The sequence below is a fragment of the Erpetoichthys calabaricus genome, chromosome 5 (genome assembly GCF_900747795.2).
Source record: "Erpetoichthys calabaricus chromosome 5, fErpCal1.3, whole genome shotgun sequence".
NCBI classification, from domain to species: Eukaryota; Metazoa; Chordata; class Cladistia; order Polypteriformes; family Polypteridae; genus Erpetoichthys; species Erpetoichthys calabaricus.
Window position 1 is genome coordinate 167,206,865 of NC_041398.2, and position 23,732 is coordinate 167,230,596.

Here is a 23,732-nt window from a genome sequence, read left to right on the forward strand (position 1 = left end):
GGACTATTTAACCACCCATTCACATTTGTACACAGTCAAATTTATTACTTGACAGAATAAGAAATTCCAAAATAATTAATAATTGACCATCTAATATGATAAGCATACAACACCCATTGGCTTAAATGACCAACGTACTTCAACTTTTGAAATACTTAGAATTTAGAATGTGGAGGCTATACAATTTTTAGGATCTGTCAATTAAGAAATTTAAGTGTTGTTAGTTCCACCCAAAAAACTCCAGCTGTGTTTAAATTTGGAATAATGACTTCAGCCCGCTATTTGAAAGTTGTTAAGGTGTATGTATGAAAGCAGTTAAGGAGCAGTCAAGTAAATTTAAAATAATTAAAACTTGCTTATTCCAATGTAGGGTGGTGGATTGTATTGGAGATGCTTTAACCTTTTCAACTGTCAGATTTCAGGTAGCAGGCCAAAGCCTGAAAGTGTTGCCATGATGAACAGAAGTGGTATTCTAAGAAAGCTTAAAGGCAAAGCAGGATTCAGAGTATTTTACATAAAGTGAAAGTGAAGTAGGACCTCAGAGTGTTTTGTGTAGCCAGCCTGATTGCAGCTTATTGTATCTTTTGATTTCCGTGGGTACTGACATTGATTTGGTGATAATGGATTAGTAAACTGTCTTCTCTGCTAGCAGAAATAAAGCCAGCTGTGTGCACTTAATTTAGACAAGAAAGAGAGCACAGTGGCTGCCTTATTAGATTTTTTTAGAGTTCTCTCCATTTAGTTCAGCTGCAGCTTTTGTTGCAAAAATGGAGCTTCCAGCAACTTTTCTGACTTTTGTAAAGAGCTCAGCTCACTTGTAAAATAAATTGACATCTTAATGGAGCTTTCTATCAGCTTATCTGCTGTACACTTGAAAAAGGAGCTTGCTCACAGGCCAGAAATCTTCTTCATTTTTCTAAATAAGTATTTGTATTTAAGAAACTGGACCAATGGAAAAATGTCATCTAGGGGAAAAATGAAGACTGCAAGGTTGTATAATGCTGTGTACTGCTTATATTTGCTGCTATTGATTATTATGGAAATACATGTGATTTTTAAGTAAAAACTTAATTCAGACAGAGACATTGAATCTATTACTTGCAAGCTGAACACTACAATTTATCATTACTTGTCTAACTGTGGTCCTTTAAGGGCTCAAAAGGATGTTTTTGTGAAAGTCTTGTATTGCTGGTGAACTGGATTGAAGTAAACCATTGAAAATAAAAAGCAGTCTCAGCCAGCAAAGCAGACTTCTGATAGAAGTCCCTGGGGTTGAATATGTGGGGTACAATATGAACAGTGAGACAGGTAAAAGGTTACAGATAATGTATGTGTATAACAGGATTTGTCACATCTTCCTATCCTCATTAAGAAAAGATTCCAAGAAGTTAGTCAGTACCTTTTGTGTTAGATCCATGTCACAAGTGATCTGAATATGAGTTTACAGAAAATGATGGGTAATTTCTTCACTGGAAATTAAAAATGGCTAATGCAACATGTCTTCTAAATAATTATCGAGATAAGGCAGAAGTTATTTTAAAAAGATGGATCAGGTTCATAAAGAAAAATCATCTTAATGCTGAATGCATGGCCACTAAGCAATAAAGAGCAAATGTTTAAAAGAAAATTTAAAAAAGCCTAAAGGCAGTTAAAAATGAATATTGCTAAAATATAAAAGATAAAATGTGCTACCAGGTTTGAAAATTAATGAGAAGAGCATACAAACCATTAAAGCGGATTAATGTGTCCATTACTGTCAATTTCCTTTTTAAAGCAAAAAATAATATAGACGTTCTAGATGCAAAAACATACATATACTTATTAATACTCATTCAACTATATATACATTTAATACTGAAAACTATAACGTGTGTCTTTGGTGAAGCTGTTTTCCCATTAAGCAAAAAGATTAAATAATACCATGATAAAAGTATTGAAAGTTATCCATCCTTTTTCTACATCAGCTTTTTTGTCCAGTTCATCAAGGTAGCATCTGGGACAAGGTGGGAAGGCTATGTGTAGGACAGTATTTAAACTCTGAAGCGACTAAATAAAATAGAATAGAGCTGTTAATTTAAAGCGAGAAGTTTGACATTCTAAAGGTCTTTGTAGACATTTTAAAACACGTAGGAATTGCAAAGTATAGTGTGTCTTGAAGTTGATATCTGAATATTTTTTTTTAGGTGGAAACAAATAATTATCTCTTTCTGGCAAAGAGCAGGCAAGCATACAACATATGCCAAATGGTCTTTCCTTCAATTTGACTTTGTGACACAGACATCAAAAGATGAGCATTGGTTTATTTGTTTTGCAAGAAGAATTTAAAGAATGATTAATAACAGAAGCTTTATTTTTTAGTGTGGTGAAATTTAGACAGGTCTTGAAGTAACATGTTATTGTACTTTTAGGGACAGTCTGTTGCTACGAACCAAGATAGAAGACATACTGGCTCAGCTGCATACAAATCTTCTAGGATCTATGTTGACCTGCAAATATGCTCTTAGAGGCATGCTACAACAAGGAGGATCTATTGTGAATATAGGTAAAGACTTTTTTTTCACCATCATTATAATATTGTTTTCTTATAGATAGTATTGTAAACCATTCACTGAAAATTAATTAAATTGTACATCTTTTCAGAAGGTATATGTTTAGTGGCATTCCCAATAGTTAGTATTTAGAAGAAATATACAATTTCATGTCAGTCAGTCATTAACCAACCCTCTATATCCTAACACAGGGTCACTGGGGTCTGCTGGAGCCAATCCGAGCCAACACAGGACACAAGGCAATTTCATGTTGAGATGTTAAATACATTCTCTGTTCAAAAAAAAAATTAATTTCAAAACCATAAGTAATTTACCAAATTTAAATTCTATTCATATATAAAGTACATTAAATGTAAGCAATTAAGGTATGGAAACAATGTTTTTTGTATCAGTTTCTTACATTGCAATATTTAATTGTATCCTGATAAGATATTTTTTTATCTTTGCCACAAGAGGGTGCTCTAACATTTCCATTTTTTTTAATTGTTCAGCTACTTGTTTACTGATGTATGTTAAACATTAAATTCTCTATGTATTTATATTTTATTTGCTTAGATTTTAACATATTTTATAAATTTAACATATTTTGAAAATTTAAACTGATCAAGACATTTAGTGTAAGTAATAAGAATCTACAGGTACATACTTAATTAGGGTCTGATGATCTATCACTAAATTTGCAAATTTTACACTTATGCAAATGTCCTTATGTTTTGATTATTACTTTGTTTGCTGGTTGGCTGGGTGCATTAATGTTGTTTGGGTATTTTAGTAATGGAACATAGTTATTGTTTTGAATTAGAAGCCATTATTTCAGAAAATGCTAAATGTTTCTAAAATTTAGTGCTGTGATGATCTACAAGGTATCTGCATGCACTATAGATTAGTAAATTAATCTATTCTACTAAACAAAAATTTCATGAATTTAACCTTTTGTAGTGAACAAATTGAGCTAAGGTGTGTTTTTTTAACTACTGTAGAACCTTGTCTGAATGAGCTGGTGAAGTGCAGTTGATTCAGAATTCCTTGATTTTAAATATTATTCAAAGCAACCATTTATTTTAATTACAGTTGTCTGGAAAATGCAAATGTTTTTATCCAGAGCAGTATAGGTTACACAGGTTAGAAGTGCAAATTGGTCAGTTATGGTCAAACTCAAGCATAAAGTGCATATGCTCACAAGGGCATCAACCCTAAATTTGGATCTGTTTTCTAGAACTTGTAGAAAGGCTTAGATGAGACACTCCAACAAGTCACTTCAAAGTTGGCCTCAGAAAGAGGAAAGCAGTAAAAGTGGGGGACTCTGTCATGGGGAAGATTGAGATTCATATTTGCTTCAGAGACAGAGTTTCATACAGGGTTTTGCCTTCCTAGTGCAAAGATGGGAGACATCCATGGACAGGAGGATTGACTCTTGGACCGAGAAATGTTCAGGCCAGTTGTCATTGTCCTTGGTAAAACAAATAACACAGGTAAAGAGAGGACTTTTTGTGTGTTCCATGTACCAGTCCAGATAAGATTGAGGAAATTAGAAGGTTAAATATATGGCTCAGATATTGGTGTAAGACAAAGGGACATTGACTTATGGGACATTAGGGCTTTTTATAGGACAGAGAACCCCTAACACCATAACGTTAAATTTGAACTTGTTAGATACCATTGTGTTGGTGAAGCATATGTACGGATTGTAGCATAGGCCAGAAACTTCACGTAAAGGAATGGACATTAGTATTATGTAGATATAAAAAAACTTTAAAATGCATTGCATTAAAAATTGCTAGTAGTAATGCAAGAGTAAGACATATGAATTGGAGTTACATGTAGCTGTATCTGTTTATGATATTAAAAAGGAACTATTAAAAGAAACTAAATTATGATTTTAAAAGGAACTTGGCTAAATCTGAGTGACAGGGATGAGAATAACATATATTGGCACACAATTAGAAAAGTCAGGCAGGAGATTAGCTATTTATGTAAAAAAGAAACTGAGATAAAAAGAGGTGATCTCTGTCTTGGGTGAGGATAATGTATTTTACTAGAAAGCATTAAGAATAGATGTCTGACATTAATAGTGCAGACCCATCAGTACAGACAATAGTTTCAGTAAGTATTGTTTTTAGTAACACTTAAAAAGTACATTTATGGGTGTTATACTATTACTAATTAGGAAGTATTAATTATCCAAATATTACCTGTTATAACCTTACAGATAGTGTAGTACAAGAACCGGATTCCATGGATATAATTTGGAACTGTTCTTCAACACAGCCTGTCTAGATTATTCATTCTGTAATAATCGAGAGTGAATTTACCAGGCAGAGGTGAAGGATCTTGTCACCGTGTGGTGTATCGGGTCCACAGCTCAAGTCAACAGGGCCACTTTTTAAATAAATAATCGCCGCACTCGCGGCTTTGTGAGGGGGCATGGTAGTGTGGCAGGAGCAGTTCCCGGATGAATTTGTGATGCGGGCGGTCCTTGCTTAAGTGCACAGGTGAGGAGTCGTCCACATCTGTAATTGATACCGGGAGCTGCTAATTGCCACACCTGATCCATGTCCCCGTGATAAATAATAGAAGCACGAGGCGGCTAGGGGGGAAAAGGAATGAACAAAAAGAATGTGAAGGGAGGTTAATGGAGAAGGGAGAAGAAAACAGGAAGGAGAAAGCCGGTGCAGGAGAGCGAGTGCGAGCGAGCGCAGGCTCGTGGAGCAGGAGTGACCGGGAGAAGGTTCGCCACAGCGAAGGCAGCAGGAGTCAGGGACTTGGGAAGTGGAAGCCCCAGCGTGAGCGTCCTGGTTGCTGGGGAGCCCAAGTCTCGGTCTGGGTGAGTAGAACTGGAGCCAGGGATCAGAAAGGCCACCAGACCAGTACAGAGAAGGTCAGCTGCATGTAGGGTGACTCCCCTGGTTCATAGCCTGGATGGGAGAAGCAGGGGAGTCACCAGTAAAAGAATGCACCGGGCCTTGTTTTAAAAGACTGCTTCTAGCTGTTATTTTAACCTTGTTTTTTTAAAGGATTTTTTCTAGTGTGTTTTTAACCTCCACAATTCATCGGTTTTTATGGATTATTTATTTATTAACTTTGATGCACTGCACTTTAATGTGGACACTTTGTTTTTGGATTTTGCTGTTTTAAATAAAAGCACTTTGCACTTTTTGCACCATCCCCTTGCTTCATTGTTGTGCCTCACTGTCCAGCTCATCGGTGACATTACCAACAGTGTCGGGTTCAAGAGCTTCCAGAAGCAAGATGGGAGTATGGAGTGGAACCTGCATCGTCACACACCGTAATAAAATGTATACATTGTTTTTAGGGAGAGTGCTTATTCACATACTCACACTGTTAAGATCCATTTTAGTAGGACAAATTTTGGACAGATGTGCCAAAATCTAATTAAGGAGCTAAAAAAAGTTGTAAACCAAAAACAGTTGTATGTCATGTATTAGACAAATAACTCCAGTTTTTATCATAGGGTGCATGAGACCAATGGTTAAAAAGATTTTAGAATAGCTAAAGATAAGTAAGGGGTATCTGGAGAGAAATACTGGAGAAAATGTGAAAGGTAACCCTAAGAGATTCTTTCAGTGTTTTTGTAATCCTGTATGTAGAACACTCAAGGAGGAGATGAAATGTGTTTGTGATGGTAAGAACAAACTAAAACATACAGAGAGTGAAACTGCAAATTTAGACAATTTCTAGGCACATGGTTTTTATCAAATAGGACATCGGCAACTCCAGTGACCTAATTTACTATTACTGAATTGAACCCACTTGTGGTTTCAGGCCCTCACTCCAAAAAGCAAGATGTGTTCAGTGGATTACAAAGTCCTTCAGTGTTTAGTCCATCTCCTATACACAAGTGAACATTTCATATTCTAGAAAAGATTGCCAAAACAGTTTTGTGGCCACTTTAATTTTCTCCATAACTTCTGTAAGATCAATTCATGTCTTGACTTTGTATCTGACAATAGGTTTTATTTCCTGTAGTCTTCATGATTGGATGATGTATCACGGCCAAATTAGACTTAATCGGAAGTATTGTCTGGAATGACGGCTTGTTTATATCTTTTTCAGCTGCACTTGGTGCTCACAAGTGATTTTGCAATTTTTTACAGTATCTTTTACCTTGGCAACTGGCAAGTAATGGTATATTTTAAGCATAAATCCTTTTTATGACCCAGAGAAGCGTGATAGGTGAGAACAATGATAGACAAGATATCACCAGTTTTCCGTAGGAAAGATGTCTTCTTTATTACCCTACTATGCCAATGAAGACAAACAGGTTTTTAGTAACAGTGGTAATTTTGGTAAACTGACATACATTTTCATCAAGTTAAAGTCTATGACTACTGCCTAATGTGGATTGATTCTTGACAATATGTTGGCACAGAATAGTATTACTGCATGTATGGTCTCAGAACTGTACAAATTATATTGTGTTATACTCAAAACCCTTTGAGGGTTTGTTAAAGATTGTTATTCTTGGTTAAATTCTCCCATGTGTTGCTTAAGAAATGTAATGTTTAGTGGAAAGTAAATGCCACAGTACTGACATGTTTGCTTGTGTCTTTAAATGGGGAAAAACAGGTGGTGGAACTGAATAGTACTTACTAGGTTTACTTTACTGATTGTTATCTATGGTAATGAAATGTATTTGGCTCTCCCTGCTATTAAAAAATAATCTTTCTTATTCTAGTTATAATTTGTCTTACCTTATATTCTTAAGTACCACAATTGGAGATTTAATGTTTAAAAGAAGTAATATTTAGTATGTATAGCTGTATGTATATTGTGTTACTATATTATATGTGGAAATGTTTTGGCCTGTTCTGAGGCTATCCAGTTGCAGGTGCAGTATATTATATGATTATGAATGATGTCAGTTCTTATCTGCAAAACAATTCATGTCATAAATGTCAGGCAATTTTACCAAAAAAATAGCAGATGCTTCTTCTAGGTCTTGTTTTTTTTAAACTTGTCAGCAGAACAGTAAGAGAGAGAGATTTATGATGTATGTTTAATGCATGTCACTTTTTATTTCTTTGCACTCTTTCTAGACCTGATGAAAGTAACAGAGATTACTATAGCCATATTTTAAGTCGCTGGCAGGTCAGAATGCTTAAAACTAAGTTTGTTTCTTCTGTAGTAGAAGGAAGACCATGGTGGCTACAGGTTTGCATTTCCAATAAGTATCTAAAAGCCATTTGTTGTCACTACTGACATTTAATCTTGTATAGTAATAATGTAGTTAACCAGCCTCCTTCAAAATGAAGTCATCAGCAAATTGCTCAAGTTCATGCACCAGTCCACTAGAATGTTGTGGCATTCATTGTGCAACCTCTCTACATGGAGCAGTTGAGTGCTTAGTTATTTCAGGTGTAGTTATTTTCATATTTTTATAATACAATATACTTTATCCAGTATGTCACAAAAATATTAAGCAGTATCTTTAGAACCTGAAATGCAGATTATAAAGATATTAGAACCCCATGTAGCAGAATCATTGAGGTTAGCAAGGAGCTGGTGCAGAGGCTGGAAGAGGAGACATAAATAGAGAATATTGGTACTGTACAGGTTAGTTCCACTGCCTCATAGTGCCACTTGACTAGCTCTGAATTCTGGCCTGGTCATTGTATTTGTGTAATTAGCACAGTCTCCCTCTATTTATTCTGGTTTTCACCTACATTTATAGGTATGTGTGTGTCAGACTATTTTGGCTAATCTAAACTGGCCAGTGGGATTGTTTTTAGCTGTGCCCTGTAATGGACAGTCTCTATAGCACCTATTGCTGACTCTGACTGTGTGACCCAGAACATAGGTTAGCTAGTTTTAGTAAATCAATGAACGTCTAATAGAAGCTTATTGAAAACTTAGCTTTTGGTGCCTTAAGGTTGCTTCAGTCTCTACAAATGTCTGCCTTTACCCTTTATATTTGCTTTTCATAATTTTAAACACATCCTCTCATAAGACAATATTAAGAAACAGTTAAGAAAAGGAATACATGGATACTAATCAGTACTGATCTATGATACCTTGTTGGTCATCTCAGGAAAATAAAATATTCACTGGTAAATAAAGGTTCTCCACATTTTTCAAAATAATGAAGTATTCATTAGCAAAAGTCAGTGAATTTTTTTCCCCTAGTGAAAAGAAAATTGTCTGCAGTAAATACTGAAAATGAAATGAAATTAGTATGTTTTCGGACTGTAACCAGATATCTTGTATTAAATATTTTTGTTATATAAAAGTTAAATGTTCTTTAGCTTTTAGAGTTAATAGGTCTTCAAGCCGCGTATCTTAATGATTGTGAATTTCCCCTTGGGATTAATAAAGTATCTATCTATCTATCTATCTATCTATCTATCTATCTATCTAGTCTATCTATCTATCTATCTAATCTATCTATCTATCTATCTATCTATCTATCTATCTATCTATCTATCTATCTATCTATCTATCTATCTATCTATCTATCTATCTATCTATCTATCTATCTATCTATCTATCTATCTATCTATCTATCTATCTATCTATCTATCTATCTATCTAATGTTTCAAAGTAAACCTGAAATTGCCTTATAAAAGGTAAGATCGCTACACTTCACCACCCAGAAGGGTACTGGATGATGTTCGAAAATATACAGCACTAAAAATATTTGATCCTTGATCCCTCTTCCCTCTCCCACTCCTGCCAATACTCAAAAGAAACCCTGATGATAGGTAAAATTGATTAAATATGAATGTATATTATATTCAAGAAACCAGTGTTTACACCTGTGTTTTGTGATCTCATTTCCCACGGACGTCCTAATCTATGGTCCGATATACAAACTTCAAAAATAATACAAAAAAGAGAAAAATAACAAAGGGAATGATTAAACACGGTGAAATGATGATGTATATCCTGTCTTAAAATTTTCGATGAATGATGTGAGAAAAACAGTCAGTAGGTGGATATGGCTGCTTTCTCGCTATTCTGAAGAATAAAGAGTGAGTCTGACTCACCAATGGGATCACCTGGTTAACCATCAGGCCAGATACGAAAACCCACACATCTCAGATATTCACCTCAATGTTTATTTTCTCCCGCGGATGTCCTTTGGTGAAATCTGCCTTCCCGCTAAAATGTCCCATTTCCTGCCCCGGTAGTCATAGAAACATGAGGCCTGCCCTAGGCAGCTGAGAATCCTACCACACGGAGTTATCCAAAACTTAGCCATCAACTACAATGCCTGAATGGATATTGTATTCCTTCAGCATTATCATGTCTCTATAATTTAGTGACGGCAATCAAAAAAGAAAATCCGATTTTAATTCTCTGTAGTCTTGGTACAAAATGACTAAATGAGAATACCACATCTCAATAAAACTAAACTGACTTCTTTCCTGCAATGAAGCATCTATCAATTAAAGACTTTATACACTCATGCCCTCCACTGTTACTCGAAACACTGCACTTTGTATTAGAATTTATTATTCATTAACCCTGATTAACCTCTTTACTTTTAACCCTGATTTAAGAAAGCAGTTAGTCGTTCTGAACTTTGTTTTTATTGGGCTTATTGTAGCTTTTTCAGTTTATACACATACATTTTATGGAAACACATGCAATCACTCATTCTCTTAACAACTAAACAGTGCCCAAAGTGATTGACTAAATTTAATCCCAAAATTATCACTGTCAGAACTACCATATAAATAAGTATTTCTTTAGTAATGTTCAACCATCTCATACATCGTTCATTTATATGATGTCTCAGGAACTGAGGGAGTAAGTAATGCCATCTCTTTAGACTACTGGTCATTGTCCCTTGAAGTCTTTCTTTGACTGTAATAGCCTGTAGTATATACAATATACAGTTTAGGTAAGTCACAGGTATAATGGTTCAGACCCTCTATACAGTGATTCCATTGCTCCTATTATTGTAGGTCAGCTTTATAAAAGCTGTTTTAACATACCAAATAATGCCAAAGTATGTATGAATAAATCAATATAACCTTTTTTTGGGTGAGGATTAGAGCAACAGTTTTTTCCTCATATTTTCGATTCATGTAATAATCTTGTAGTGCAATTTCCTTTTTTGTTACTTTCTCATATGTAAAGTTATAGTTAAGTTTCAATAATGGAAGATACATAACACAGTAGGGCACTGCTTTTATGTTGGTTGTCTTCTGCAGAAATGCATCAAATGTAAAGACATTAACAACTGGATATTTATTCAGACAGATGCAATTGTTTAATTATGTAGAATTGTATTTTTAGAGAATTTTTTTATGTCTCCTAATAATGGCACAATTTATTAAAATAAATATGCTGGACTAAATAACAAGGTTAAAAAACTCAATGGATAGATGGCTTGATAAGCTGACAGGTTAATGCTGAGGTTAAATCTAATAAAATCGGGAAATCTCAGTCCACATTATAATGTGATTGCAGTTTGGTGGAACCTAGAGATTGTGTCATGAACACAGGTTTGAGTTAATTCCCCATTCTGTCTATTTTAGAGTTATTGTTGAATATTTATTGAATTAAACAAGTAGAAGAAAACTTGGAAATTGCAACTAGCCAACTACAGTAAAAGAGTGAAACATAGAAGACCTGTGATAAGCAGAGTCTGCAGTCAGTTTAAAATTGTTGTTTATTATAGCTATTTATAGCTTATCTTGTTCAGATAAATAGCTATAGAGGTAAAAGTTACTTACCTGTTATTTTAGTGCTCTATCAAGAAAGAATGTGATGGCTGGGCAAAGTCACACCGCTATATAATCCTCAAGCATGCTTTTGAATGGCCTGACAGCACAGTATGTGCCCAAATCCGCAACGGGAAGGAAAGATCAGAGAGCTGAGATTAAGCGGTTCCTGGCAGGGAGAATATGTGCATATGAAAGAAAAGAGTGAAAGTAGGTGAAAGTTCACCATTTAACCTATGTACAGAAGTGTATGCACGTATGTGTGTGAATGGAAAGGTGGAAGTTTGATGTAGTGACTAGTGATTGGCTAGACAAGAGGGCTAGTGATATAAAACACTAGTCCGGACTGCTAGGGGTCATCTTTTGACTGGTCTTCCTTACTGCTCATTTGGTAGAGCGGAGAGAAGAGCATTTAAGTTTGTAAATATCAGTAAGGACAGTTTACTTCCAATTTGTACGTATTTTTAGGTGGAAGTAACCTGGATTTTGTGTGCGCATTTTTTCATTATTGTCTTTGTGTATAAATTTTTACTTTTTGTTTTTGATTAATTTGTGTCCATTTTTTGTGAACTGTCTGTTGAAAAAGAAGGATGAAGAAAAGTTTTTTTTTTTTTTTTGAACAGACATCATTGTCTGTGTCTCAATTCTCCCATCCCCTACTCGTTCAGTTACGGGTGTACCGCATGACCTCACTGCTGCTTATCCAGCCTTGTGAGTTAAAAGAGAGGATAAAAAAGGACAGTGCCTGAACAATGATAACAGAGGACTGTAGCACAACAATTATATGGAAGTGGACAAGAAAAAAAAATCAATATAACATTACAGAGGAAAAGATGAATTCCATGTGTCTTGAGGGCTGACCTAAGCTGGGCATAACCAAATGAAAATCAAGGAATAGAAAGTCTGGGTCTTAGTGACTGTCAGAGAATTAAAACAAAACTGAGTGGCGTTATGAACAATGTTGCTCATCCTCTCTCTGACACACGAACACTTTCGGCCAGACAGAAATATACTAGTCTGTCTTTAGGCTGACTATTCAATTCTCCAGTTGTCTTTGGCTCTCTAGTCCTGTGCTTGGCTTGGCAATTCTAAATGCTGATGCTGAGCCCCTGTGTACCATACTTGGTCTGCCTGTATGAATGAGTCCATAACAGTGGGCACAGAGAACAGTGACATTAAACTTAATAATACAACATATTATAACAAGCCACCCTTTGTCACTGGATCTGTGACAAAAAAAAACAATACTTGAAAGTCATATCCACAAATCAAAAGGTACTAGATCCTTCTTTACATTGTAGACATTTCAAAATCATTTGTGGAAATGTGAGGTGTAATACCACTATAGCTTCTGTACCGTTCATCTAATATCAGCGTAAATATTAACAATGACAAGTTACAGTACATTTGGACAAACAGTTACATTTAACATGGTGTTACTACATAGTGATCATTATATCTCATCAGTTGTATCATAGCATCAGATATTATAATTCTATATAGCATCTTAATGGATTTCACTATTCTTTGGTACTCATAACATTTCTAAATTCAGTATGTTGCTATATGTACCCCACCCTTTAGTGTCTGATCCCTTGTTATAAGTTATAATAGTTGTAACATAACTCAGATGCTATTCTAGATCTATTGCTATGATTATTACTTGTTCTTAAACTAGTATTATTGCATAATTGTACATTATTTATATCCTTCCCAACTTCACTATTGGATGTTATATTCCCATTCAATTTACAATTTAAACATTATTGGTGGTTTATTATGCAGATCCTCATACCTTTGAGCCCCTCTTATAACATTTTCAAGTCTATTCCTAAGCTTTCTCTATTCATGCCTTGTCCAACCCAGTGGTTTGTAGATAAAGTCTTTTGCTTGGTGGCTTTGCAGATTCTTCTGTACAAAGTATGACTGCTTCAGGAAACTAAAGTCTTTTACCATTGCTGGAAATAAAAAAATTAAACAGTCCTGTTGCCATTAGAGAGCTCTTGAGATGCACACATGGTGACTGTCCATTTTTAGCAGAGGAACACTTCCCTCTAGGCTTGCCCAGCATTCAGTAGTCATTCGTGGGAGCCTTCAACAGCTGTCATCTCACTTCAGTGGCATTTTACAGCCTGTTTCTGTTAGGAGTCCATAAAACTCTGTTTTGCAGCAAAAAATGTCTGCACATAGCATGGCTTCAGATTTACTCAGCTGGACTTACAATCTTTCGTTACTTCTGCCACTCTGGAAAAGCAAATCATTTCTTCATCAGCTATTATCAGGTATGTGCAGCAGGTCAAAAGTCATTAGTACAGTCTTTTTTAAATCTTCACTTCGTATAACACCACCTTCTCGTCATTGACAAAACTTTTTACCACAGGCTTGGAGAGACTTTTGGCACCATTAAATTGAGTGGCCAAAACTAAAATACTTGCTAGGCTAAACTAAAAGAAAGGTGAAAAGGTAGAGCAAATACACAACATAAAACAATTCTTCATCAATCATATGTATAATATAATGCAGCACTATTAATGACAATTCTAGACCCGTAGTTCTCAGTTTCATATCATAAATAACAGTTAGAGATAATTTAAATATGACAAATTATTACATTTAAACTAGGCTAATGAAAAGGTTTCTTCAGTAGAATAATACACTAATTAAAATTAAAACATTACATCAATTATACATTATAGGATGTTACATAGTTGAACTTTGAGTGTTTTCATTTTTGTCTAAAACAAAAATCTTACATTATCTACAGTATTACCATATAACAAACTGTAGCTTATCTTAATCCAGAGACAAATCTTTTAAATGTCTAACATATTACAACAGCACAGTTCATATAGACTAACGGTTCTAATGTATAACTGAACATTCTATTTAGCTAAGTGCATTATCACTGAGCATTGACCTTAATATATTGATATAATAACAAATCTTCATAAAATTAATCACTTACAGAGACAAATTAATACATGTATTCAGTTCTAATACATTTTGTAATTACTGAAGTGATAATAATAATCATTTGTTATACATCAAAATATGTAAACCCTTTATACTGTTTTTATATGAAGACTAGAGAAATAAATCAGTCTACTGTAGTTTAAAAATAGGAACATTTTAACCTTTATATTTTCATTTAAACATTTTTATTATAAAAGATGTTATACCCTTACACTTGCACTAATCAGCATGCAAGGAAAATAATTGCTGTTCATTAATCTATGATTGATAAACATTCACCACCCTTTGGTCAGATTATTTAATTTCTCTGCCCAAACTTGCTATTAAGCTATGTCTTGCAGCTTTGTATAGGAAAAATAATTTGTGTTTCATCCATTAGCCACAGGTTTTGATGAATCTGTAGAAAAAACAACATCTATAGGCTTGAAGTTATATATAAAACTTTATGCTTATAAAACTTTATTCAGATTTTTTAAAAATGTTTAAAGTCTTAACTCTTTAACTGACTGTGCAGCTAGCTGTCTTTTTGCCTTGCAAGGGCATAGATCAGTTATTTATCACTTGCATCTGCTTGTAGGCTTCAAAAAAATATTCCAGGCTTCACTACCTAAGCACAGTCTGCATTATCAATCACCAGTCATGATCACTTTTTTACTTGCATTTTTAGATAGTACATCCATCCATCCATTTTCCAACCCGCTGAATCCGAACACAGGGTCACGGGGGTCTGCTGGAGCCAATCCCAGCCAACACAGGGCACAAGGCAGGAACCAATCCCGGGCAGGGTGCCAACCCACCGCAGGACACACACAAACACACCCACACACCAAGCACACACTAGGGCCAATTTAGAATCGCCAATCCACCTAACCTGCATGTCTTTGGAATGTGGGAGGAAACCGGAGCGCCCGGAGGAAACCCACGCAGACACGGGGAGAACATGCAAACTCCACGCAGGGAGGACCCGGGAAGCGAACCCAGGTCCCCAGATCTCCCAACTGCGAGGCAGCAGCGCTACCCACTGCGCCACCGTGCCGCCCTAGATAGTACATGTATTACTAAAACAATTAAATTTGAATACGATTCCCGATTACTATAACAATTATATTATTATATGGGACGTCTCCCATCTTTTAGGGTTTCTCTTTACATTATTTTTTTAGTCAGCTGACACACACTGTCTTACAAATAACATAAACACGCATTTGCTACCCCAGACTCTGAATAAGAATAATTTATTCTTCTTTTATTTTCTTTGCTAGATTCTAAATCCCACTTCATGCCCAAGCAAAATTACTTGGCTAAACAGAAGTTCTTTTTAAACAACATTCAGCACACTGGGGAAAGCATCTGTTCGCAAACAATCAGCCTTCACTCGTTTCAGTCATTTCAACATACAGTATTTGGCAATTGCTTCATTCTTTCAAATATTTTCACATATTCACATACTCACATTCTCTTTTACAATTGCATTTTATTCATAGAATAAAGTTTTCTTTCAATTGTATTTCATTCACAGAGATCTCTATCACACGTGCTATAAACTCACTCGAGGTTGTGTGCTTTTTTTTTTTTTTTCTTGTTTATCTATAAGGTTTCACCGTGCAACACACTTAAACGCGTCTTTTCCTTAATGCTTATTAAAACAACTTCTCAGGCCACAAGCTGATATCACTTTCATTAAATTAGGAATTCATCTTACCTTAGTTTTATACGCGCTAGTTTCCAGATCATGAAAAAGTCCGTGGTGAAACCTAGCTCAGCAACAGCGAGGAAACACTAATTTCTGTGGCGATCTTCGGTTCCAGCGACAATCAAGGACAATTCACTCATCGGGACATCACGCAGCATAATTCCACAACAAGAAAGCATTCCCATCAAAAGTTACGCAGTCACAAAGAACATTCTGACTTAACAAGGAAAACATACGTGCTTGAACCTTTATTTCGTATCAAGTGTGCTGACCACTGCGCCACCATGCTCTTCCTTTATAGTACCTAAAATACACAACCTCCATTCATGCACAATCAGGCACATGCTGCTTATCGCAAGAACTTGTTTCCCTTCTCATTTAGTATGATTAAAAGCGCATTTTTCCTTTAAACTTGATCAGGGTTTAAAAGGAAAAATGTTTTGCACGTTTACAAGCCTTAAACAAAAGTGGAAACATTCTATTTGCGTTAAACCAATTACACAAATCGGTAATGATCTTTCTTTGTTATATGAGAAACTGTCTCATTTTTAAATTTACACTTATCCAATTTTTAGTTAGAGCTCTTTGCATTACAGTTTCTTTTTAAACATTATTTTGTAACGTAGGTTCGTAATTTAAGCTATATTTAAAAGGCGATTTCAATAATTTCTGTGTGTTTAAACACACGGCATGATTCTTTTTAGCAGTTCCATCATAGGTGGGGGTTGCCAAAACCTTTAACCTTTAAGGCAGAGTGATTACAACAGCTGCCCAGCTCACTCACTGCATTTTAACACGTGGACGAACCGTGTGCATTGGATTTCTATTATGCCATTAAAGATTTCTACAATTTATTTTAGTGAGCGCGATCAAGTCGTTATGGATTTTATCAGCATTTTTACCGTTCACCTGTAAGTAACCAACCTTCAGATCCTCTGGATGTGGGATTGATTCATTATACAAAGTAAGTGTCGGCATGCCTATTTGCATCAAATCTTAACGCGTAGCTTTTTACTGTTTTTACAAAATATTGTTTCTAATGGCTAAACGATGCAACTTATTTAAATAAGTGTTCCCCAACACAGCATTTACTTTTCAGGCAGGTTTTGGACTTCGTACGGCAGTTAAATTGTCTGTGTTGTCCACATGGGTGCCGTTTCATTTTATTCAGGACAACCAGTCTCGTGCTATAAGTTTAAAACTGTTGTTTCTATTTATTTTTTCCAGTTTAATCCCACATTTATACCCATGCGTTGGACTTAAAATTCCAACCTGCATGGTATAGTTAACAGACGCTACCACAAGTCATTGGCAGCTGTCTTTTCTTTTGCCCAGGGCCCGCTACCTCTTGTCTTTTGCCGGGATTAATTACAATTATTATTAATTCGTAATATCCCCATTCCAATTAGGGCCTGGCATCTTAACTCGGTCCGGATGTCCATGTCTGAGCGCGCGACCAATCCCCAAATATATTCAATATTTTGACCGAACCCTTCATTGCCGTCATTATCAGATGCATACTATATACATATATATATATACATATATATATATATATATATATATATATATATATATATTATAAATAATATACGGTTATTAATTTAGCCACAATCCTGCCGACTACGCCATTTTGTTTCCTTAAGAGGCATTAGCTCTCTGGAAATGTGTTCTTTTCAATTGCGGCGTTTTAATTAACCTGAATTTAAATAATTATAAATAAATAAGGTATTATCCTCTCCAGCATGCAATATGACATTTACAAGATTACACGAGAAGTATAAAGGATAATTTAGCTCCTTACTGACGGTTTCACGCGGATATCACAAACGGGAAGCTTATGAGACTCTCAAGCATGTGGGTATCTTGACCTACGCAGTCTGCCATCTTTCATTGCCACGCTGAAAGGATTTTCACCGGACGGAAGACATAATCTTCTGCCTGGCAGCTTCAAAGTGTTGGCCGTAGGTCCATCCTTATATTGTGGTTGCTCCATGTGCAGGCTGCCTCTCTGGATCCAAACAAGGACAGGAAAGGACTCAAATCCCACCTTCAAAAATACAGGAATAGCACAATGCCTACATACAGTTCTCATTCTCCCAACAAGGAAAGAGGATAGTGTACTGACAGAAGACAGAAATATACTAGTCTGTCTTTAGGCTGACTATTCAATTCTGCAGTTGTCTTTGGCTCTCTAGTCCTGTGCTTGGCTTGGCAATTCTAAATGCTGATGCTGAGCCCCTGTATACCATACTTGGTCTGCCTGTATGAATGAGTCCATAACAGTGGGCGCAGAGAACAGTGACATTAAACTTAATAATAAAACATATTATAACACAAGGTATATTAATAGACTTCTTTTTAAGAATCTGTAAACCTCTGGCACATCGCTGGAAAATTGTGTTGTTTTTGTTGTATTTGTAAAGTTTTATTTTCAAGGAATGTGAGCATATGTGTATTTGGTATGAGTATTTTATCAGATTAGATTGGATAAACTTTATTAATCCACATGCATTCACATGCACACAGCAGCAGAAACAGAGATAGAGACTCACAGAACAGATAATACAGTTAATCAATCGAAAAATAAATAGTTAAATCAATACATAAATAGATGTATGTATGTTGTGCAGAAATTTCAAAATGAACACAGTATGTCAAGAGGAAGCATTGAATTGTCTGATAGCAGTGAGCAGAAAAGATCCCCAGAGGCACTTCTTAGCACACCATTATTTTATTTAATTTTATTGGTGTCATTTTTAGTATCCCAGCATTTTCTTGTTTTCTTTGATATGCTGTACTGTTGCAAGAGGCATTACATGTCATGTCGTAAAGCCTTCACTGACAAATTCAGCACCGCACTTTAGCTCTCCATCCAAGATCGTGAATTTAAACTTAGTGTTAGTCTTAGTCTTGAGCAGTTAAATATTCTGATTTACCGTATATACTCACGTATAAGTCAGGTCTTGTAACCCGAAAAATCGATCATAAAATCAGACCCCGACTTATACGCCTGTTCAAAAATGTGACACTTAATTTTTTTTTTTTTTTTATACATCTTCTTGCCTCCTCCAATTTTGCATCAGTTTCACAGACACAAAGAATTTTGTTGCAGCAGCTCAGTTACCAATTTCTTTCGCTACTTCAATGTTTCATTTAAAACCAGCTTCATATTTTCTTCTGATCGAATGCTCCATCATATATAAGAGATGCTCAACGATAAAGGTGTATGAGGGTGTGAGATACAAAAAGCACAAATTAGTGCAAACGTTGCTTTGGAATAGTTCGGGTATCACCGTGTGGTCTCGTTTGCACAATAGAGAGAGAGAGAGAGGTTAGGAGCACGTGTTGACACGGTGCATTGCCGCATCCACATAGAAAAAAAAAGGCAGTGTAGTCCGTGGTTACTCTCTCAGGTGGGCATTAGCATATCATAATCTCTTGGACCAATAGCATGAGTTTCCCGCATTCGACTTAATCGACCAACATTATAAAATACCAGAAATTATACTGTAAATCAAGTCCCAACTTATCCGCAGAAGAACCTATCTGCGAGCATATATGGCAGTGACTCCTAGATTTCCAATTTTTGATTCGGTTCAGTCTTAGTGTTCTGGTGACACTATTGTAGTTTTGTTAATGACTCCTGGCAAATCTTGTTTTGACTTTGCTTTGGATTTTTTTTGTTTGTTTTTTGTTGATAACTGGGCCTCCTTTTATTAAAAAACTGCATTGTTCCAGTTTCTCAATGCATACATCTCCTCCTAACACAGGCTATTTAAGGAGCGAATGAGCAGAGTGGAACCAACTATATGAACTGAAATGATAGTATTAGAACTGAACAAATTAGGGCTGTGGGAGGAAATTTGAGGGGGTAATGGCCACCTGACCCAAAAAAAAAAGTTTTCATCAGCATAAAAAGGAATTTTTGGGAAAATGTCATTTAGATCAATGGAGTGATCAGTTCTGCTCTATAAAGCAAGAGACTCAAGATGATCTTCATTTACCCACATAGTCTAAAGCCTCCCTTCAATCGATACCTTCTATACAGTTTAAATTATTATAAATCTTTGCGGTTTATATTTTAATGAGATTTGGTTTTAATCAATGAAATACAGGCAAACAAGTAATATTATTGAATAATTTACTAGTGTTTACAGTACATCTTAATACACAGTATCAATTCTGTGTGTGGTAGATCTCAAATGTAGCCCTTTGGAGAAGCAAGGAGTTTTAATTACAGACTACGGTCCACCACCTTAGAAATCCATCCATCCATCCATTTTCCAACCCGCTGAATCCGAACACAGGGTCACGGGGGTCTACTGGTGCCAATCCCAGCCAACGCAGGGCACAAGGCAGGGAACCAATCCTGGGCAGGGTGCTAACCCACCGCAGGAATGTCATTTTTTTTTTTTTTTAACATAAAACTTATTAAAGAATATCGGGCAACAGCTAAAACTGTAGAAATCCTCTGTTTCAAAAGATCCAAGTTGCTGACAAACACAATTGTAAAATAACAAATGGGATTTTTTTTATAGCCAAGCTGACAAATGCCATGTTATCCATGGAGACAGAATTGATATTAATGATGTTTTTTTTCTAGTTTGGTGTTGATTGTTTTGGTCAGAAAGAGAAGCAAAGGCAAATGAGATACTTGTGACAAAGGAGGTAAGAGACATGGAAGTATATTGAATTGGAAAAAACAACACAAAGAAGAAGTAGTATTCCTTGCTGCAGTGTTAAAACAAACAAACAGTCAACAAAGAGAGACAGGATAAAAGTCTGGAAGAAGACTTGCAGAAATTAAAATATGCAAACGCCGACGAGCTTCTTGGGAGAAAGTGTATCAGTGGCTTTGTAATCTTAAATTGACAGAAGTAAACTCTCATTTCCTAAGACATAAGAAATCTTGAAACAACCTGGGTACAAAAGAAATGGCTGCAGGTCCTTTTCATGAGCCCGTTTCATTGTAGGTGTCCTTGCGTTCCTGGCTCAGTCACTTGTTGGGTCAAAATTGGGACACCAATAAAATTACTGGCCTTCAAAGGACAGACTACAAATTTTTCTGTTTTATGGTTAATATTATTAGGAAAGCTCATTATTGGGGTCTTCGGATGAAGTCTGACAGAAAGTATAACTTTTTGATATCTTTTAACTCCTTGAGAGAAACTGACCAAGGAATATAGCAGAGCAGAGCTTTTTACAAACCTTGTTGGACAACCACTGTGTTACCAACATTATTCACACTATTTATTTGATTGCTGTTCTCTAGCTCTATTAATTTAGAAGATAGGGATGCAAGCTTTTAAAAAAGTTTTTAATTATTTTATTTTTTTTTTTTTTTGCAAGTTTGGGAAATATAACCTGCCAAAGGAATCAAGTAGAAGACTATCTAAAAATGTTTTAAAAGGATCACAATTAATATTGCTTGTTGAACTCTCTTAATTTTGTGTTATTCAGATTATCTACTGGAAGAACTGGGACATCATGTTAGACCAAGCTTTTTTATTTTACAAAAAAAGATTTGGGAGCTAATTCAAATTGTAGTAGCTAAAAGACGTGTTTTATAGATTGGTCAGAGGAGTCTGTGAAAAAATGAATGAAGGAAAAAACAAGTTCTGTGTGTCAAATACAGTTGGTATGTAGAGTTAAATTTGTAAGCATTAAACAGATGGCTCAGAGTTAAGTGAGATTTAAGTAAGATGATCATTTGATCTAAATTCTTTTCAGTTATAAAGAGGGGTATACAGTAGTAAGTGAAGAATATATATTTTTTGTATTAGTTGTAGTTTTAATCTGTTATACTGGAACCACAGGAGGAATACAGAGAATATATTTTTACAGCAACTGTACATTTTGTTTTCTAAAGTAGTTATTTTGTATGTCTTATTATTATTATTATATTGTAGGAAGCATCGTTGGACTGAAAGGCAATACTGGGCAGAGTGTCTATAGTGCCAGCAAGGCGGGGCTTGTGGGATTTACACGGTCTCTTGCTAAAGAAGTGGCTGCAAAAAATATCCGTGTAAATTTGGTTGCTCCAGGTAGGATTTCAAGTTTTCTGAATCTATGAGCTATGTTTATTACTTCAATTTTAAATATTTATGAAGTTAGTTATTATTTTTTTTTCCTGAAGCATTGCTCATGGGCAAAGCAAGACAGATCAACTGCCAAATCCTGCGGCATGCAAGCTATTTAGGTTAGTTGGTTTGTTGTCGTCCCCTTGCTTCACCGTCTCATGTTCCCCACCTTCCTCCAAGCAACTTGGTAGGATAGAGTTGTTGTCTCACAGCCCCGTGTCCCTTACTACCAGCCCAGGTCTCTCTTGTATACATGTTGTAGTGGTAGAGCGTATTAGTGCGCCCTTGAACCCTCAGGTACCACTCCAAACACCCGGTAAAAGTACAATTATTATTTATTATATAATAATAACGTGCACCAAGCACTCTACACTCCTCACTACACATATAAGTATACTACAATCAATAATCAATACAATACTAATCACAATACCAATCCTCCACTCCCAGACGCATTGCCACCCTTCCTCCCAGCTCAGCGCAGTGTCTGGGCTTTCCCAGAGTCCTTTTATATTCTCTGACCCGGAAGTGGCTCCAGCCCAGCAGTCCTTGAGTCCTTATCACTTCCGGGTCAGATTAAAAGTCCTTTTCTTCAACCCGGACACACGTCGTCCCTTCTGGTCATATGATGATGACGTGTTTCCGGGTTATAGGGCATGCATAAGTCCTTGAGCCTCCCTGCAGCGTCCTCTGGTGGGCCCCACGGTGTCCAGCAGGGTTGGGAATAAAAACTCCACTGTCCATAATTCCCTGCTGGTCTTTGGGGCACTCCCATGCCACAGGGAGGGCTCCATCTAGCGGCCTGGGGGTGCTGGCCGGGATAAACAGCCCGGCCATCTCACACAGTGTACAATGTCTCTTTATTTGTTGAATCAGTCACGAGGTCAGGTGGATCGATTTTAATCTTCTTAAAGGAATACACAACAAAAATGATAGTGTTATGACAAGTCTCCTGAAGCACCACACACAAACATCTGGACGCCTGCAGGCTCCACTCAGGTGGGAACCCCAGCAGGTTGAAAACATTAAGAAATTGCAATACGTCTGGAGTGTTTCCATGTAGCCACATAATGGTGTCTCTGGCATTGTTCCTAAATTGTGTTTTATTTTTCTTCTAATTTCTTGAAGGATTCATTAAAACTGATATGACTATTGGAATAAATGAAGCAGAAGTGAAGAAAGCTATACCACTAGGACGTTTTGGAGACCCAGATGAAGTGGCCCAAGCTGTTGTCTTTCTGCTCAAGTCTCCTTATATTACTGGGCAGGTACTTGTGGTGGATGGAGGTCTTCAACTAGCAATATAAAAAGGCATAGCTACTTTTAAAATCTACATTCTGTATAGCATTACACATCAGTTAATGATATCTTGGTGCACAAAAGGTGTAGTCCATGTTTTGGGTTGCTTTTCCAAACAATAAAAGTTTTTTGATAAAATAATAAAAGTTTAGTGTCAATTGTTCAAATCTTTAAGGTCTTTGCTTCTGCAAAGCAAATAATTACCAAGTTACTGTGAAGGGTAAAAAATAAGATATGTTGTGAATGTCAGATATGACCACCTGTACAGTACTCTAAGAACAATGCAAACCCTGCCATATCCAATCAACCATCTGCTATATTGACATTGCAGGCATGACAATGTCTCAGGGCACATGTTGTTGTCAATTGACTGAAGAGAGCCAACAGAGTGATTTGGATAGGTGGCTGTCTTCTGGACACAGTTTTCTGTTCAGAAGCTGTACA

The 23,732-nt window shown here is 36.1% G+C and overlaps 1 protein-coding gene across 3 annotated transcripts in view; it reads left to right on the forward strand.

Annotated features, from left to right (window-relative positions):
* Positions 1-23,434, forward strand: part of cbr4 (carbonyl reductase 4) — an 80,258-nt gene extending 56,824 nt beyond the window's left edge. For all 3 annotated transcript variants that reach the window (XM_051927660.1, XM_051927662.1, XM_051927661.1), the window contains exons 4-6: positions 2,409-2,542; positions 21,819-21,953; positions 23,118-23,434. In XM_051927660.1, the coding sequence (XP_051783620.1) occupies positions 2,409-2,542; positions 21,819-21,953; positions 23,118-23,296 (448 nt within the window). In that variant the 3' untranslated portion in view covers positions 23,297-23,434. The remainder of the gene's footprint in view (positions 1-2,408; positions 2,543-21,818; positions 21,954-23,117) is intronic.
* Positions 23,435-23,732: the final 298 nt, after the last annotated feature.